Raw genomic sequence first — 20,432 nt, forward strand, 5'->3', positions numbered from 1 at the left:
ACTTGATGTTGTAGGCCTAGTTCAGAAAGCTACGTTTCTGCATTCTGAGTAGTTTACAGTTTTATATTTCCAAACATTTAAAGCAAGTTGCTAATCCTCTCACCACTTTTAAGCCCTATCAAGATCCGAATGAATATTTATCATGCCCCCTTTTTTTTTTTTTTTTTTTTTTTTTTTTTTTTTTTTTTTTTTTTTTTTTTTTCAAATACTCTTCATTACAGGCAACTGCATCAAGCTCAAAGTATTTATCTACATTAAGATATGGCAAATAATAATTAATGTGTTTTTCCATTTGTAGTTGTATAGTGTTGTTGTTGTTGTTGTTGTTGTTGATGATGATGATGATGATGATGATGATGATGATGATGATGATGATCTCCCTCTATAGTATCCCCCCCCCCCCACACACACACACACACACACACACAAACACATACACTTCCCTCCATTACCAAACTGACTATTGCTCAATGCCTCAGAGTATGTCCTATTGACCAGTCTCTTCTTTTAGTCAAATTGTGTCATAAATTTATTTTTTCCCCATTTAGATTAAGTACCTTCTCATTTACTACATGATCTACCCATCCGATCTTCAGCATTCTTCTGTAGCAGCACATTTAAGAAGCTTGTATTCTCAGCTGAAATGCTTATCACACACACTTCATTTCCATACAGTGTTCCTCTGTAGCACTACACTCCAAAAGCTTCTACTCTCTTTTTGTCTAAACTTTATATTGTCCATATCTACTCCAGACACATACCTTCAGAAAAGAGTTCCTAACATTAAAATTTATTTCTATGTTACAAATTCCTGTTTTTCTGAAATTCTTTTCTTATTGTAGCCAGTCTGCATTCTGAATCCTCTCTTCTTTGGCTATCACCAGTTACCTCACTGCTCAAATAACAAACTCATCTGCTACTTTTAGTGTCTCATTTCTTAATCTAATTCTCTCAGCGTCACCTGATTTAATTCAGCCACATTCCATTAATCTTGTTTTACTTTTGTTGATGTTCATCTTACACTCTCTTTTCAAGACACTGTCCATTCCATTCAATTGCTCTTCCAAGTTCTTTGCCATCTGTGAGAAAATTATAATTTCATTAGCTTGTTTGAGGATGTAAGTGCTTTTTGAGTCATTAAAGTCTCTGACAATGTCTCCCGCATTGGCAGACAAAATGTTTGGTGGAGCCTTGTTGTGGACCATGGCCTTACCCCCCCTCCCAAAAAAAACAAAAAAACACACACACACACACACACACACACACACACACACACACACACACACACACATCTGCACATATACAGACACAGGAAGACGTCTGTCTGTGTCTGTATATGTGCGGATGGATGTGCATGTGTGTGTGTGCGCGCGAGTGTATACCTGTCCTTTTTCCCCCTAGGGTAAGTCTTTCCTCTCCCGGGATTGGAATGACTCCTTACCCTCTCACTTAAAACCCACATCCTTTCGTCTTTCCCCCCACATAGCAGCAATCTCTAAGCTTATTTGTGACAGTCTTTTTGTTGTGCCTACTTCCGCTATATGGAGAGTGGCAACTTACTTTTTCATAATATTTTTAATTCCATCCTGGATTTTCCATTGTTTGGTAAACCGTTCTGTGTGTTATGAATAAACTAGAGACATTTCATATGGATTATTAACTAATAAATAGTAGAAACATATCAACAGAAGTATTATGAAATGTTTCAGGCTCTTTGGCACGACGGGGTCGTGCGCTGCCTGCAACAAGGTGATCCCAGCCTTTGAGATGGTGATGCGTGCTCGCAGCAATGTCTACCACCTGGAGTGCTTTGCCTGCCAGCAGTGCAACCACAGGTGAGGCAACATTGCTGACCAAATGTTTGAATATGTTCGAGATGTATTGCTCTGCTCCACTTGCCTTTTTTTCCCTGCAGTAGTCAACTGGGACATCCCTAATACATCTCAACTACCAGAACAGCTTGTAGGGATAACATTGAGGCTACAAAATGTGTTGCAAAATGTATAGAATGGACAATGGGGTCTCAGTGTCGATAAAATGAAGAAAGTTGATGCGTTAAATTACTTTAACAAAGAGTGGCTTGTGTGGCCTGGAGGCTTAGTACCAGTATGGCCCAATGGCAATAATCAACAGATGCTAACATGCTCAAACTGAGTATCCGTGGTTTCCAGTGGTAACTGACTGATGTCTTATTGATTTCCAGAACTCTTGTACCCTCTATAGACTTCTTTACTACAAATATGTATTTCCTTTACAAAATTCTGCATTTGTCTTGGTATGGATACCAAAAAATTATGTTAAGGCCAGAATCAAATAAACACTTTTATTGTTAATCATGCATTCAACAGAGATAAGAGAACTGATTTTTTTTTTGTGCATTTTGAATTGTTAATTGTGTATCAACAGTACTGTTGTATGGAAGGAGCTAAGCACATAGACATATCCTTCAGTCCATAAATGAACAGAGATCACAGTGCCTGCTCTATTCCAGTGTCATTCAGCAACAATTTTTCACTAAGAAACAATGTCTGTGCCGCAAGACTCTAAAAAGTTTACATTGTTGCTGGCAGCAATCCCATCTATTATGGCTTATAAAAATACAATTTTGTTACCATGCAGAATACTGCAACTCAAACTGCCACAGATTCCCCCTCATGCTATACAATAAGAATAAAGCAGTCTGGAAATTCTTTAGACTTGGGGTTATCTCCAAACCTAAATATACTCTGTAGCAGTATACTGTGTGCCAGTATGTATTTCACAGTTGTGCACCTATCACAGCAACTCTCTTCAACATTCAATAATTTCTCTCTGTTATGGTTCATTTTTGAACACTATTTCTGAGAGCTGGTTGCATCTATAACTGATTTATGCAAGAATTATAATCTTATGCATAGGACTCATTGTTAACACTAAATAAAATTATACAGGCTTTGTAACAGCTACTTTTGTTGTGAATGTACCTCAGTCTGTCCTGTTTTTAAGTCTGCCACTCTAACTATTGTAGATCTTGGCCCAAGATGCATAATGTGCAAATAGCATACATGAGAACTTCATGAGGCTGAAATAACTCTAGTGAAAGTGTGTGTTTCCATTACTTTTCTCATCCTATATGAGATTTGATTACAAGAAATCACTCAAAAGTCAAGGAAAGTAGTGACATGGAAGAGGTTGCAGAGATTGAGAAGCAGACTGAAGATGAGATCATGGCAACTGCAAGGACATTGGAAACATGATATTAAATAAAACCCTCATGGTACTAGAACCAAGCATACCTTAATCAGCCTAAGCAATAATGTGCATATCTCGCCTGGCATGAATTAACATATGCAGGAGACACATGCAAAGGTTGTCGGATCATATACCCATTACTGCAGTATCCTCCAATGTTCCTTTTTCTACATTCATCACTTACGTGAAAACAAACTACTTTCTTTCTTGCAGGTTGCATCTAACTTTTTATTTAAAAACATCTCAATCCTCCATCTCTTTATCAATAAACTATGTGTTACTTCAACAATTGCTAAACATGTATTTGGGTAGAGTGGGAAGAGAGAGAGGGGGTGACGGGTGGGGGGCGGGGGTGGGGGGCAGAGAGGATAATGAGCTATATTCCACATAATTCTTGTCATTGATGTATAGTGTATCTTTGATGGTAAGGGTAGTAATGGAGTACAATAGTACTCACAATAGTGTAATATCTGGGAAAAGGAGTCAGAGGAAAAGGATAATGAAGCACCAGCTAGAAATTTTAATATGTGACATTATACCTCATTGAAGAGAAAATAAACAAATGTGTAAAGCACAAAGGAGCTGCATTGAAGGCATTAATTTATTGACAAAAATTTACATGTACCTTCATGCGAAAAGTAACTCTTTCATTTTTGCTATTTCATGCCTTCTTGTGTAGTTTATACATTTGATGGTTAAGGACAACACCATTCTTATTCAAGGCATTCTGCTCACATGACAGAGCTATAATTGAAGTTGATTATTTTTCTTTTGCATACAAATAGGAATTTACAGGACCTATGACATCTTTCCTTGAGATTTAGATGATGATTTTCATGTATTTAATGGTAGTTAACTGTTTCTGAACGCTGTGTGTTTTTGTTTCCTATAGTCAGTGGAATGGTAAAAAGCCTGTAGTTCAGAAACACAATTTTTGTTTTATTTTGTCTTCACTGGATTGTCATCATTGCACCACCATGGAAACATATTAATAAGAGAAGCACACATAATTCTCTGATGGGCTCAGTATATTTCAGGAAATGGCAGATGCAAGTTACGGGTGATGTATTATTCACACACTCCTTTGTGACACTCAGTGTGATGGATGGTGGGCACTAGCTGAAATGGTTTAAATAAAAAATACCCAAGCAGCAATGACTTCTTCCCTCCACTGCCAACCTTCCCTGAATGCATAAGAACTGAGGCTAGGTCCCGTCTGCTTTTGTATATGGATGCAGACACTACACACAGAGTTAAAGACACAAGAAACAAAATGCATCACATCAAAGACAATACAGAATAGTGGCAACAGTACTAATATACACAAATTGTGTGCTGGGCTAAGGTTGGCAACAACCCAAACTAAGTAAATATCAGTCCAAAGTCATACACTGTCTTGCGATTGTTGATGATTCTGTTGCCCCATCAGCCACCACACTGAATTCTTTTCAGAGTGTACAATTTGTATTAAAACATTATCAATAGTATAAACCTCTGCACATCTTGAAAAACATCCTAGCCTTAGAGAAATTGGTGTTTTAGGGTAGTCTTCAGTATATCCATAACAACTGACAGTAATTTCTAAAACATTTTTAAAAACATTGAATTATGTATATACATATTCATTGTGAAAGCTTTGATGTTAAAAGTGTTTCCTATTCTGTGAGTATGTTTGTAAGCTATTAAATTTTCATCTATGATTCAGGTTTTGTGTTGGAGACCGTTTCTACCTGTGTGATAACAAGATCCTGTGTGAGTATGACTACGAGGAACGCCTCGTGTTTGCAAACATGGTGTACAACCCCAGCAGTCTGGCGCACATACGAAGGCAAGTCAGTAATTTGCAGGTATGCCCCACACGTACATGTACATGTTCGTGACTCATTCTCCTTGTATGACTTTTCCTCTTGTAGAGTCTACGAACATTCTAGAAAAAACACAAACATTCCAGTAATGCTCTACATTTAAAGAAATGTAAGTCCTCAGTGTTCATTATAGTTATATAATAATGGAATGCCACTTTTTTGTGAAAATACTGTCATTTTGAGCTTTATTTCTTATATGTTCTAAACAGTTACATTCACTAAACAACCATTTATTGTAAACCATGTTCAAACAACCATATCAGATTAAATTTATAAGAAACATTAAAGGACCTATTGTTGTTAAGGAAACAAATAATGGCAGTAAAAGTTACAGATCAACAGAGAAAAAAGCAAAATTCTCTTAAGAAAACTATAAAATTATGAGACAGCCTTACTGCCCAAAACTTAATGTCTAGAAGAAACATTAGCACTGCTGATGAACACATATAAAAGTACAGTGTACTCCTGATTATTCAATTGTAGATTATCTGGTTTGCAGATTATTCATGCATCTAACCAAAAAAATGCACTATTTCTCTCTAGAAAAAGAGCAATAAACAAACCACTAACAATAAGTGTCATTTCCGTTATTTAAACAACTGCCGTGTGACAACACAGAATATGTGCTGGCACTAAAACGAAAATTAGAATTAATTAAAAGATTTGAGAACATAGGAAACTGCTGCAAAACTAAGTGTTGATTATGAAACTGGAATGCACACTATTCAGGACGTTGAAAAGAATAAGCATAAAATATATGATTTTGTCAGAAAATAAAAGTCTATTTCTGGACACCTGCATGAAAAAGCATGAAGAGATTTACATTTGATGAATTAGATGCCTCTCTTTTGCAATTGTTTTGCCAAAAATGAGCAGGAGGTGTCATTGGTTCAGGTGTACTATAATGCTGGTGAAAGTACTCTGTATTGGAAATGTCTACCAACCAGAACCCTTGCTTTTAAGAGTGAAGTTCATGCTCCTGGATATAAGTTGTCTAAGGAACGCATTACAATTTTGTTCAGTAATAATGCTTCTGGAAACCACAAAGTGAAACTACTACTCATTGGAAAATCAAAATAATCCCGAGCATTCAAGGATGTTGCACTATGGCTCTCCCTGTGCATTATTATGACCAAAAAGGAGTGTGGATGGATAGCGAAATTTTCAGAAAATCATTCCACTCAGATTTTGTACCACAACTTCAGCAGTCTCTATAAAAGAAAGGATTGCCACAGAAGGCTGTTCTATTGCTTAATAATGCCTCTTCGATCCCGATGAGAGGGTTCTCTTATCTACTGATGGTCTCACTGTAATTATGTTTTTACCTCCCAATGTGACTGCCATTGGACCAGTTGCATCTGTAAAACAGCATTACTGGTTGGTATACTGAGAATGTAAGTTGATGATGATGATTTGGTGGAATTCTGGAAGAAGTTGACAGTCCTAGATGCCACAAGCAGGATTTTTTATGCCCAGTAGGAAATCAAGCCACATACACTAATTCGATCATGGAGGAAAATTCTTCCAGATATAGAAGAAAGTGGTTTTCAAGGTTTTGGTTATGAAGAAATAATAACTGCACAAATAATGTATCTGGCAACGGATTTAAATGGTTTTGAAGATGTTGAAGAAAATTTGAATGAGTGGCTAAATATTGATGCATGTGAACCCAACTTCTGGTACAGAGCGATGCCAAAACTGTGGCCGCTGCTTCACAACAAAACAAATGAGAGGACAATGAATGTGAAAGTAGGGCTGAAGACAGTGACCTTGTCAGTCATTGTGCCACATTGCAATGTGTTGTACTCTTCCAGATTATATGGGCCAGAAGAGGGTCTTGATACAATGAAATTTGAAGTACCGTGCAGTTCCTGTCAGAAGCAGATCAAATCACAGACTGTTTCAAGAAATAAACAGACCTACAGTACCTATGCACAGAACTTGTAGAAATGTTTGAATGAAGAATGCGTGTTTGAAAATATCTTGCCCTTTTTTTATTATTCGTGCATCTTCTCCCCTATATTACCCAAAAAAATCAGGAGTACACTTATATCCAAAATCCTAGCTTTAGGGACAAATAGTGCCATCCCCAGAGAGAGGGGGGGAGAGAGAGAGAGAGAGAGAGAGAGAGAGAGAGAGAGAGAGAGAGAGAGAGAGAGAGATGGGTATAGGCCCCAAAGGAAGGGCAGGTCACTAAGACACCAGGGTGAGGGGGGTTGTTCTGAGGCAAAGATCTTTATAACCATCCCTAATAAGTTCCTTGCTTCTCCCTCAAGAGGGAACTGTCAGTTCTGGAAGCTAGGATAGTGTATGTCCTTTTATGTGTACTGACATTTCTCCTGAAGGTGTGTAGTGGCCAGAAATTCTGTCTCACAATTTTACGGAGAAAGAAGCAGATCTATTATATTAAGAGAAACAAGCTAAAATCAGAGAAAATATATTACTCAGTCTGAAAGTGTGAATGCACCTAGTCATTCAGATGTATAATGTTTCATTTGAACACAAATGTACTTCAGAAGTGAAACAGGTCAATGAGCCACTCAGCCAGTAATGAGATAATATGCTTCAGTAAAATGATACACTAATTCTTTACAATATTAGAGACAGAAGGGAAGCATCTATGTATCAGTTATTGAAACAAGAACTAAGGTAGAGCTGAAAGGCAAATTAAAATCTTATGAGAGCTCTTTGAATGCTTTTGAATAGTTCCTTTGACAGGAAAAAGAAAACTATATAAAAATACAACATGAAACCAAAATTCTCTGGACATCCTAAGCCTCTGTGACAACAGGTTCCAAACAGAGAGAGATATAGGTCCAGTCACAATCCCACAACATTATGGACATATTTCCTGACGGAATGAGTCAGTGGAAAGAATGAATGAGTTCAAGCAAGACGTGGAAGAAGCAAAAAGATTGTATGTTCTCACTTCAGGGGCAAAATGGAGTTTCAAGCAAGCATTTTTTTGTTAGACCTAAAGAATTAACTAATAGATTGCCCATCTTGTTACTTCTCCAGCTGTTTCTGTCAACAATCATAGAAGACTTCCATTGTGGATCTGACCCAGAGGCCAGTGACAGAATTCATTTACATGCAACAGAACCTGATTGTTACTGTTATTCTGCTACCCAGACAGGGCTGCTTTGAGAACATTTTTCCACACGAGTGACTTATCTTCCCCAGCCCTTTTTCTCTTGTACACTTTCACCCATGTCAGTTTTCATGACTAATTTTGAAATGTACAAATCATGCAGTTTGGATATCCTCTCTCCTTGGCACCTCAAGTGGCTGCTACTAATTGTGACACATCCTGCATAAAAATCTGTTCTAGAAGACCAATGTCTAATATGGTGGTGGAGACAACTCCATTGTTGCTATGTGGATGGTTTCATATAACAGTGAGTCACACAGTGTGGCGTGGCATGCAGGTGGCCATTTGGAAACTTATTGAAACTGCACTTTTGTTATTGAAATCGGTGGCAGTAGCACAACTGTGAAATATCTGGTGAACCATTTCTGTGTAAGAACATTGTGGCAGCAGTGAAATTTGTATATTGTTTTGATGATGGTTCAAGAGTTTTCGTCCTGATTCATGCACTGATCATTAATTTTTGTCAGTGGTAACACAACATTTTAGATAATACACTAATGTTAGTGTAATCTGCAACTGACAGAAAGAATGCCCCACATGAATCCAGAATCAGAAGATGTGGTAATGGCACACCAGCAATAGATAATTAACTCCACATGGAGATGGTGTACACTTAAGCCAAGTGGCAGCCTCTCTTGTTTACCCATATAATTCAGCCTTACAAGAAGCTTGCCACTGAAGAGTTATGAACTAAAGTGGAAATCTGAAACCAAGCGCTGATGTGGCTCACTGATTTTGAAGTGAATAACATCAATTTGTGGCGCAGTTTGAACAGTGAAGAATGATTAGTCTCCTGCAAAAAAAAAAAAAAAATCAAACTATGCGAACTCCTGGATGGAATACTGACAATATTATGAAAAGGATAGACTGCTACTCACCATATAGGGGAGATGTTAAATCACAGACAGGCACAATAAAAAGACTGCTAAACATTTAAGCTTTTGGCCAAAGGGCTTTCTTCCAAAGTAGACATCACACAGATGCTAGTGGAGGAGGCTGGGGTGGGGAGGGAGAGGGATAGCAGATTAGGGGTGAGGGACAGTAAAGTGCTGCTTGTGGGAGGTTGCAGGGACATGGCAAGGGTAGGGTAGGGTAGGGTAGGGTAGGGTAGGGTAGGGTAGGGTAGGGTAGGGTAGGGTAGGGTAGGGTAGGGTAGGGTAGGGTAGGGCAGCTAGGTGCACTTGAGAGGTTAGGTGAGGGGAGGAAGGGGAATGGGGGTAGAAAACAAGAGAAGTAAGAGGGGGAAAAGACTGTGGGTGCATTGGTGGATGGTAGAATAGAAGGCTGTGTAGTGCTGGAGTGGGTTTACAAAATGTGGTAGGTGGGTGAAAGACAGGGAGTATGAGGACAGTCAGTTTACAGGAAGATATAATATATTGCAGAGAGAGTTCCCACCTGTGCAGTTCAGAAAAGTTAGTGTTGGTGTTGGTAGGAAGAACCTACAACCTCCTTCCTGGGCACCATGATCAATTCACCCACAATTACTTCACATTTGAAGGCATCACATACAAAGAAAACCATGGTACGGCAGTGGGCTCCCACAAGGCATCATCCCATGGCAGCCTATTCATTGGCCATCTAGAGGAATCCTGCCTAGCAACCCAGTATCACAAACCTCTCACCTGGTTCAGATTCACTGGTTACATATTTGTGATCTGGGCCAAGGCCGAGGACATCCTATTGACATTCCTCTTGGACCACAACACTTTCACCCTCATTCACTTCATCTGATCCTCCTCAATCCAACAAGCCACCTTCCTTGATGTTGACCTCCACCTCAAAGATGGTTGCATAAGTGCCTCTGTCTATATCAAACCTACTAACGACCAGCAATACCTCCACTTCAGCAGCTGCCACTCATCCCAAACCAAGAAGTCCCTTTGATACTGCCTAGCCACTCACGGCCATCACGTCTGCAGTGATGAGCTGTCCCTCTCCAAATATACCAAGGGTCTCACTGAGGCCTTCACAGACTGAAATTACTCTCCCACCCTTTTACTGAAAGAGATCTCCCATGCTTTATCTCTTTAGTTGCCCACCCCTCACATTGTCCTATCATCTGACCACAAAGGAGCATTCCCCTTGTGACTTGAGCAACTGAATCACATTTTCTGCCAGGGTTTTAGCTAACTCTCGTTGTGCTCTGAAATGAGGAATATTGAATGCACTCTCATTTCTGCCCCCCACAACACTGGTATTCTGCTGGCCACTGAATCTATGCAATATCCTCATCCATCTGTACTCCACCCATACTCCCAACATCTTGCTTCATGGCTCATATCACTGTAATAGATCTAGATGCAAAACCTGTCCCATACATCCTCCCACCATCGCCCACTCCAGTCATCACAAGCATTACCTATCCCATCAAAGGTGGGACTACATGTGAAACTAGACATGTGATCTACAAACTAAGCTGCAACCATTGTGTTGGATTCTATGTGGACATGAAAACCATGAAAACCAACAAGCTGTCTCTCCGCATGACAGGCCACTGACAAACTATGGCCAAGATAGAGCTGGAACACCAAGTTACTGAGCATGCTGCCCAACACAATGTTATTCACTTCAATGACTGCTTCATAGCATGCACCATCTGGATCCTTCCTACAGACACCAGATTTTTTGAATTGCACAGGTGGAAACTCTCCTTGCATATATTCCACATTCCCATAATCTCCCTGGCCTCAACCATCATTAGTTTATGCCTTCACCCACCTTTTGCCATCCAGCAATGAACAGCCTTCTATTCCACCATGTGCAGTCTTTTTTCCCCTCTTACTTTTCTCTTTTTCTGCTCCCTTTCCCCCTCCCCCTCATTTAACCTTCTGACAGTGTCTAGCTGCCCTACCCTGTCCCCACCATGCCCCTACACGCTTTCAAAAGCAGCACTGTACCATCCCCCACCCCTACCCTGCTATCCCTCCCCATCCACACCTCAGTCTCCTTATTCCCACCACCCAGATATACTAACTTCTAAAGCCAGATAACATTTCAGTTGTTTACCTTGATCATTTTTGTATTGTCAGGAACCTATTATGTGGTATAAAATATGTCTCAGTATTCTTACCATATCAGTTAGAATCTGCCCTTTTCTGTACCAGTGTGGTAATGTAGTAAAGGTCCCATTCACAAAGCAACAGGTTTTGTAGCAGGGTTAAAATAAAACTGTTCTGATGATGACACAAATGTGAATGACTGGTGGCCAGTGCTAAATAGAAACATACAAGTCTGTTCTTTGCATATACAGCAGGTTTGTCAGTGAAGTCGATAAGGAGATGGGTGCATGGTCTGGGTTGCAATTACTAAAATGCATTTAAAAAGAAGCAAAAATAACATGCTAGTACGCAGAGAGATGTTAGTGGTCATATACTAAATGAAACAGTATGGGGTCTAGCTGGATAACAATCTAAAACAGGCAACACAGACAAATAAGTTAATCACGAACATCAGCTCAGCATATTTTGCACTTGCAAATGCTTCTAATAATTGTATTAACTAGGCTTATTTTGCATACATTCAAACTCTACTGCCTTACAGATTTTTCTTCTGAGGCAGTGTAGCTATAGCACAAAATGTGTTTGTTCAGCAAAATCAAACAATAAGAATAATTCAGGTAACTAAGAGAAGGCTATCCAAAGATTGTAGAATCATTAAACTTACTTTCAAGTGCACTGCTCTATAATTGTTTCTATAATAAAAAAATCATTTTCTGTTTAATTATGTTACATAACATCAACACAAAACAGAAAAATAATTCTCATGTAGACTTTGCCTCTCAGTGGATTTCAAAATGGGTTTCTGTGTCTTGTTCACATAGTTCGGGCATGCTACTATCTGACATAAAGCATTAAGAATTCCTATCAGTTCAAAAAAATTAAAACCATGTTACAAAACTGTGGTGACAACGATTACAAAAACGCAAAGGACAACTAAAAGAAGTAGAAAGATATATATCTTTTCAGTAAACTACATAAAAAAAGGAGTCATGTCATACCTCAATGAGGAACTTGAACTTTTAGCTCTGGACAGACGCATGTAGAGGAGCTATGGCTCAAGTTTATAAGAATAGTTGACACTGCAATGCATAGATATGTACCCAGCAGAAGAGTTCATAACAGGAGGGACCATCCATGGTATACAATCATGGTAAAGAATCTTCTAAAGGCACAGAGACTACTGCATTATAGGTATAAAACAAAGCATATGGCTATAGATAGAGAGACAGTAAATGATGTGCACTTGGCTATCAAGAGAGTAATGCATGTCTACCAATGCAGAATTCGATCAAATGACCTTTCATAAAACCCAAAGAAATTCTGGTCACATGTAAAGGCTGTTAGTGGCATCAAAGTTAATGTCCATACATTCCATTTCCATTTTATTGATCATCTGTTTTGTCATATAAAATGATACAGAACTTGTTACACATTGATACAAAGAAAACTTAACCAAATGTGTCTGTATACAAATCATACTCATAATTAAATACGTAAACAGAAACAAAGCATACAGATATAGATACAAAGCTCACAAACAACCAAATACATAAATGAAACAAATTCTAAGTTTACATTATGCCCAATATATGCAGTGACGCATGTATTCGAATTTGTAAAATTCATGTACTCATCAACACTGTAAATTCTTTCACTTATAAGCATCTTCTTAAGCTCATTTTTAAAAATGTGCAGCTTTTATATCCTTTTAATTCATAAGGAAAGGGCATTCAAAAGAATTTTAGGGTGATATATTACACTTTTATGATATTGGGATTTCTTATGTACTTCTCTATGAAAGTCAGTTCTGTGCCTAGTTTCGTAGTCATGGTAATCGCTGATCAAAGAAAAGAACTGGGGGAATATGATTTCAAAATTCTCATTTTTGAATAGTAAGGGACTGTTTTGCTAGACTTGAAATACCCCAAAATAAGTCACAATATTGCAGTAGACTGTGCATGAATGCATAAAAGGCACTCATACTCTTTCTTCACTGTAGGAATTTTTGAGCGTTCAAAATATGTAACAGCATGTACTTAATTTTTTATTGAGCCCTTCTGTATGTTTATTCCATTCATGATGCTCGTGTAACCAAATTCCTAAAAATTTAGTATCTGAAGTTTGTAGTATTTTCTGTTCATCTAACTTCGCTGTTATATTAGGGTTTACTTTATTTGATGTATGTCTGCTATTCATCCATTACATTTTCTTCTGATTAACAAATAGAGTAATAAAATTATAAACAGCCGACCAGTTGCAATGGATAAAGAATTCTTTACCTAGGTTTCAACAAATTTAAATTTGTCTTCTTCGGAAGGTGGCATAAGGACAATGAACATCATAGCTTACATTAGAAAGGTATGAAACTTAAGTCAAGAATAGATTTTAACACAAATTAGAGAGCTCTTGCACTACAAAAATATGAGAACGACGACTGGTACTTACAATTTTACATTAGTATGGACTGCTGTATCATCGCCGTTTTTACAAATGTCTGCATAGACCCATTTGTCAAAATTAAAATATAGCCCTAATAATAGGGTTTGTCACATAAATATAAATTAGTACATGGATGTTGCAGAGCTCACAACCGACTGAGTGTAATCGGCCAGCGTAGTTACTCTGCGGCCAGGGCAGGTGGCGCTCATGGCGCGAACCATGTGCCAATTGGCGTACAAGAGCAACGTGTAAATTATCAGTATTAATAGCGTCCTTAGATAAAGTAACAATAAACAGAAGGAAAGCGTTTAACACTCCCGTTATAACAGTATGGGACCCTTGGTACAATTAATGTAGTTATACATCAAAAAGGCAGGTGGCGCTTACGCCAAGAGAGTTACGTACAGTGGCATATACAGTCAGAATATAAAAATTACATTACAATATTAGTGAAGCCCACACACGGTATATATGTCAGAACTTTAAAATTGACATTAATGGCTCTTAAGACAGAATTACGAACCCTGGTCCACAATCCAATTAATACACATTCGCAGGGAACCAACGTTCTAAAGAAAAAACATAACTGCAACGTCTCCTTCTCTACAGATAACAGTTTAAAAAGAAATCTTGTACATTCAGTAGAGATTGCCAGAGATTGGTTTTCCAATTCAGGTGTTTACAAACTAACCTGTAATAACTGCCCTTCATATTATATTGGTCAAACAGGCAGAGCTGTGAAAACAAGATATAAAGAACACCTATTAGGTAAAAAAGGAGTGAATATACACAGCTCTACTTTTGCTGAACACCTCTTGATAGCCGGCCATACGCCTAAACCGTTAGAAGACACGGTTATCCTACACAGACAAGTCAAAGGGCGTAGACTAGATCTGTGGGAAGAGTTACAAATTTTTAAACATCTAGAGCTCAAAGATGGTAATATACTGAACAACCAGTTGAACCTTGCTTGTAGACAATTTTTCGAAGGCGTTAAACCTGTACTGTTTATGGTATAACATTAATGCTGGTAACGTCAGTGGTCTATTTTCTCAGGAAGCTATGATGCACTTTCAAATCTTTAAGCTCACTATCCTTTATGTAATGTGGTTTTCTCACGATGTATGGCTGCCACTACATCGGCCCTTATGTGATTTTGTCTGGCTCTAAAACATTGGTTCCCTGCGAATGTGTATTAATTGGATTGTAGACCAGGGTTCGTAATTCTGTCTTAAGAGCCATTAATGTCAATTTTAAAGTTCTGACATATATACTGTGTGTGGGCTTCACTAATATTGTAATGTAATTTTTATATTCTGGGTGTATATGCCACTGTACGTAACTCTCTCGGCGTAAGCACCACCTGCCTTTTAGATGTATAACTACATTAATTGTACCAAGGCTCCCACACTGTTATAACGGGAGTGTTAAACACTTTCCTTCTTTTTATTGTTACTTTATCTAAGGATGCTATTAATACTGATAATTTACATGTTGCTCTTGTACGCCAATTGGCACATGGTTCACACCATGAGCGCCACCTGCCCTGGCCGCAGAGTAACTACGCTGGCCGATTACACTCAGTCGGTTGTGAGCTCTGCAACATCCATGTACTAATTTATATTTATGTGACAAACCCTATTATTAGGGCTATATTTTAATTTTGACAAATGGGTCTATGCAGACATTTGTAAAAATGGTGATGATACAGAAGTCCATACTAATGTAAAATTGTAAGTACCAGTCGTCGTTCTCATATTTTTGTAATGCAAGAGCTCTTTAATTTGTGTTAAAGTCTATTCTTAACTTAGGTTTCATACCTTTCTAATGTAAGCTATGATGTTCATTGTCCTTAGGCCACCTTCTGAAGAAGACAAATTTAAATTTGTTGAAACCTAGGTAAAGAATTCTTTATCCATTGCAACTGGTCGGCTGTTTATAATTTTATTACGTGGAACCGTTGCTGTTGTGCAGCTATGTTTAAAATAACAAATAGAGTGTTATCTCTAACCCATTTAACTGCTTCTTCAGCTATTATCTCTATTTTTTTTTTTTAAGTCAGTCACATTCTGAATTTTAACAAAGAACTAGTATCATCATCAAACATAGCATCAGCTTGTGTTAAATAACTTGGTAAGTCATTTAGGTATGAATATCAAGAACAGGGGTTCCAACACTGATCTGTGGAATACATCGTGAGTAACTTTCACATATCCAGGAAATTAGGATTTAGAACTATTGCTGCTTTCTGGTACTATTTAAACCACGGACTCCACAGCAGTATAGTTTGTCAAGCAATACTTTATGATCAACTAGCTTAGCACCGGCTGCTTTGCTCACATAGACTGTATGGCCTGCAGAGATTTTTTTCTTTTGTTTCTGTTTTTACTCAATCAAATTTTTATGTTGTACACAAATTGCAACGCTTTCTAAGCTTTTCACTCTTATGAAGGCCAAATAAGCATGGTCTTTTCCAGATGAACTTCTGACCAAACAGTTATTCTGGTAGCTGGAGTCCAAAGTTTTTGTTAATCATGTCTTTTGCATTCTTGTGGAGATATTTCCATAATAACTATCATACCCTAACAAATATTTCTTTATATCTAACCAAGATGCAAAATACCAGTTTTCACAAATTTAGCTTTAAAATTTTTATAATGCAGTGAAATATTTCCTTAGAAATTTGCATCCTCTATTACACATCCTTAGGGAGCTGAATTTCCATAAACACTGAAACTCATATCTTTTTTATTTCTAATAAGAAGTTAAATACCAATTGGCACAGATGTAGCCTTGCAAATCCTTTAGTACTTCTTTGTTAATTATTTATTTTCAAAAAATTTTTACCCATTATTTTGCCCCCTTAGTGGTTGAATTTTCAAAAATTTTGAAACAAGTATCATATACCAGTTGTCATAGTTCTGTCTTCAAAATCTCCTTAATAGTTACATACTTTCAAAAAGCCTTTCATTGCCTTTTCACCCCCTTAAGAATGTAGTTTCGGACAATCCTTTCTTAAATGATGCCTACAGTATAAGATCCATACCCTCTCCATACTTCAAGTTTATATACTTAGCAGTTTGGGCTGGATAATTATGAGTCACTCTGAGCCTATTTCATCCCCCTTATGGGTTGAATTTCCAAAAACAGTGGCATGTGTATGTTTTATTTCTAACAGAGAAGCCAAATACAAATTTTCATATTTAGCTTCAGAAATGCTTGTGCAATGAAACATTTCCATAAATACTTTGATCCCCCATTTCACCACCATAAGGGTTGAATTTCCAAAAACAGTGAAACACATCTTTTCTTATTTCTAACTGAGAAGACAAATTTAAATTTTCATGGATTTAGCTTTAAAAATGCTTTCTTAACAAAATATTTTCATTAAAAATCTCAACCCCTATTTCACCACCTTAGAGATTCAGTTTCCAAAAACACTGTCAGAAATATTTTTTTAATTGTACAAGAGAAGTCAAATACCAGTGTTCATAGATATACCTTAAAAATACTTTAGTAGTTCTTTAATAATGATATTTTTCGAAAAAAACTTTCACCCACTGTTTCATTCCCATAGAGTTAAATTTCCAAAAAATTATGGAACAAGTATATCTTTATTTCTGACCGAGAAACCAAATACCAATTTTCGTAGGTCTAACTTGGTAGCGACATTTTTCAAAAAACACATTCCTCCCATATTTCACCACCTTAGGGTTGGAATTTCACAAAATCCATTCTTAAATGACACCTACAGTATAAGATCCACATCTTCTCCAAATTTCATGTTTCTATCCTTAATGGTTTCGGTTGGGCAATGATGGGCCAATCAGTCAGCCAGGACATTGCCTTTTATGTATAGAAATTACTTCAAATGCCTTAGATAATCTAAAAATAGCCACAGTTTATTCATAGTGTGTAGGCTTTCATGACCAGCATCTTCGTCAGTTAAAACTTCTGGGCTGGGAAGCCGTGGTCGATATGTAAAACTTCTCTTCCTGATGTTTTGTTGCCAACTGGGGGAAACATCATTCGAGGTCATTCAATGACTCTGGCCTCTCAGCCCAGAAGTTTTAACTAATGAATCCACAGTTTACTTCATTACGATCAGTGGAATTTAGAACAAGTCTTAGAAAATAATATAAAGGGTGAGTCACTAACTATTGCCACCAAGAATAACTCCGAAAGTATGATAGGAGCAGAAAAGTTTGTGGGACAAAAGTTGCAAGGGGCAATGGGGGCCATAATGTGACATTGGTTTTTTGTTGCTAGGTGGGGTCACTTCAGAGATATGGTCAACTTTGTTTTTTTTTTTTTTAATGTGATGCTATAGTTTGGTACTTATTTTCTGATAGCGGCTATCAAGACAAATCCAGTGTTATGTAACAGTAAGGTCCTTGAAGATCAACGAAGGTCACAAAGGTGGCATGACTGTCCATTTACAGAAGGTATTTGAAGTGTTGACCATTGGTATCAATGCAGTGGTGCAGTCTTCTTATCATGGATTGAGTGGTATTCTTTACCACTTTGGCACTTATCAAAGCACATACTCTGACAATTCTCTCTCGCATATCTTCAGGTGTAGTTGGAACTTCTTTATAAACAATGTCTTTTACAAATCCCCACAAGAAAAAATCCACAGGTGTCAAGTCTGGCAAATGAGCTGTCCATGACACATTTCCTTCCCGTCCAGTCTAACGATTTGGGAATTTTCTCTGCAACTCATTTCTAGGCATCAGCGAAAAATGTGCCAGACACCCATCATGTTGATACCACATTCTGTTGTTTGTTCCTAAAGGTATTTCTTCCAATAACAGACCTAATGTTTCTTGCAGGAATGTGGTGTACTTCCTACCATTAAGATTTCCTTTGATGAAATAGGAGCCTATAATTCTGTCCTCCATAATCCCACACCATACATTCACAGACCACAGTTTTTTGTGTGCAACTTTCCTCAACCAACATGGATTTTCAGTTGCTTAATAATTCGTGTCATGAAAATTAACATTTCCATGGTTCATCCATTCCAGTCTCATCAGTAAATAAAATCAAATTAATAAATTAGTCATCATTCTGAGTAAGAAGTTGAGCCCATCGGCAGAATTAAATGTGATGCATAAAATCCTTACCAGGTAATTCTTGGTGGAGACAGATGTGGTAAGGATAATATTTATGGCAATGTAGAACACCAACAACATTACTCTGGCTCATGCCAGATCCCCTTGCGATTTGACACTAACTAACACAAGGATCTCGAACCACAGTGGCAAGAGTACTAATTTCCATTTCCTCATTAGTAACTTTCTTTGGCCGGATATGTTTCCGATGCATTAAAGATCCAGTTGTTCTAAATTTAACATACACATATTTAAATGCACAACATGTACATATAAGTCTCTCTCTCACTGAACTTCGTTGGCATTCTCCATAAATGAGAGGTATATCAACTTCATTGAAGGAATACATCATTCGCATTTGCTTGATTCAACGATACTAGTCTTACCATTCCCATTAGTGTTGTATTGCGAAACCATCGAATGGTGTTTACATGTCAATGGCACATTAGAGGGACACATGATACTCGACTAATATGTACTATTTGCACGATGTATGAACTGTCAGGCATGTGCTTTGATAAGTACCAAAGTGATAAGGAATACCACTCAATCCATAAGGAGAAGATTGCATCACGGCATTGATACCAATGGTCATCACTTCAAACACCTTCTATAAATGGACACTCATGCCACCTTTGTGACCTTTATTGACCTTCAGAGACCTTACTGTTACACATCATTGGATTCATCTTGATAGTCGCTATCAGAAAATAAGTACCAAACTATAGCATCTCATAAAAAAAAAAAAGACCCCGCCTAGTAACAAAAAATCAATGTCATATTACGGCCTCCATTGTCACAAGCAACATTTGATCCACAAACGTTTCCGCTACTGTCATACATTCGGAGTTATTCTAGGTGGCAATAGCTAGTGACTCACCCTGTATAGCAGTTTGTCAATCTATTTTTTTTTAAACCAATTTGTTCACTGGCAAATATTCCACTTTTGTTCAAAACAACAGAGAGTGTTTTGTACACTATTCTTTCAAAAAGTTTTGAGAGACAACTTTGATAAAGGTCTGTATTTTTTTACATCATAAGGATCACTGTTTTTATATAATGGTTTTCTTAGTGATAGCTTAAGTTCTCTAGGGAAAGTAATAGCGCTGAAAGAATCATTAATTATATCAACAAGCAGAGGAACAATATATTTGCTGTGTTTAATGACTTTATCTAAAATGCCATCTGTAACACAGGACAATTTATTTTTTAGTTCACTGATTTTATTCTCTGCCTCTTGCACTGTTACAGGATAAAAAAACATAGTTTTGGGGTTTACAGAGATGTTATGATTAGCCTTTATGTGACCTTGGTTTTTTTTATAAGATTTTGTACCATAATTGTACAGTGACTAATGAATATAGTGCCAATATGTAAAGGATCATTTATATTTTTACCCCACTTTTGATAACAATGTTGATGTTTTTGCTTCACCTAAGCTTGTATTTATCACATTCCAACTGATTTTACTTGTTTTGTTTCTGTTGATATAGGACTCATTGCTTAATTTTTTTTCTGCTGTAATGACTTTCTTGTACGCTTTTCTGTAACAGTTTACATATGTTTCAGAGATGTATTTTGCCTAGCTGATTTAATTAGCTTTCTGAGTTGCTCTAAAGATTTTCTTATGCCC

At 37.4% G+C, this 20,432-nt stretch overlaps 1 protein-coding gene across 1 annotated transcript in view; it reads left to right on the forward strand.

Annotated features, from left to right (window-relative positions):
* The window catches only part of LOC126413279 (LIM domain only protein 3-like), a 111,790-nt gene that overhangs the window by 72,946 nt on the left and 18,412 nt on the right, over positions 1–20,432 (forward strand). Inside the window, exons 4-5 of the mRNA XM_050083180.1 lie at positions 1,710–1,835; positions 4,937–5,078. Of these exons, the coding sequence (XP_049939137.1) occupies positions 1,710–1,835; positions 4,937–5,078 (268 nt within the window). The remainder of the gene's footprint in view (positions 1–1,709; positions 1,836–4,936; positions 5,079–20,432) is intronic.

This window comes from Schistocerca serialis, chromosome 7 (assembly GCF_023864345.2).
Source record: "Schistocerca serialis cubense isolate TAMUIC-IGC-003099 chromosome 7, iqSchSeri2.2, whole genome shotgun sequence".
NCBI lineage: Eukaryota > Metazoa > Arthropoda > Insecta > Orthoptera > Acrididae > Schistocerca > Schistocerca serialis.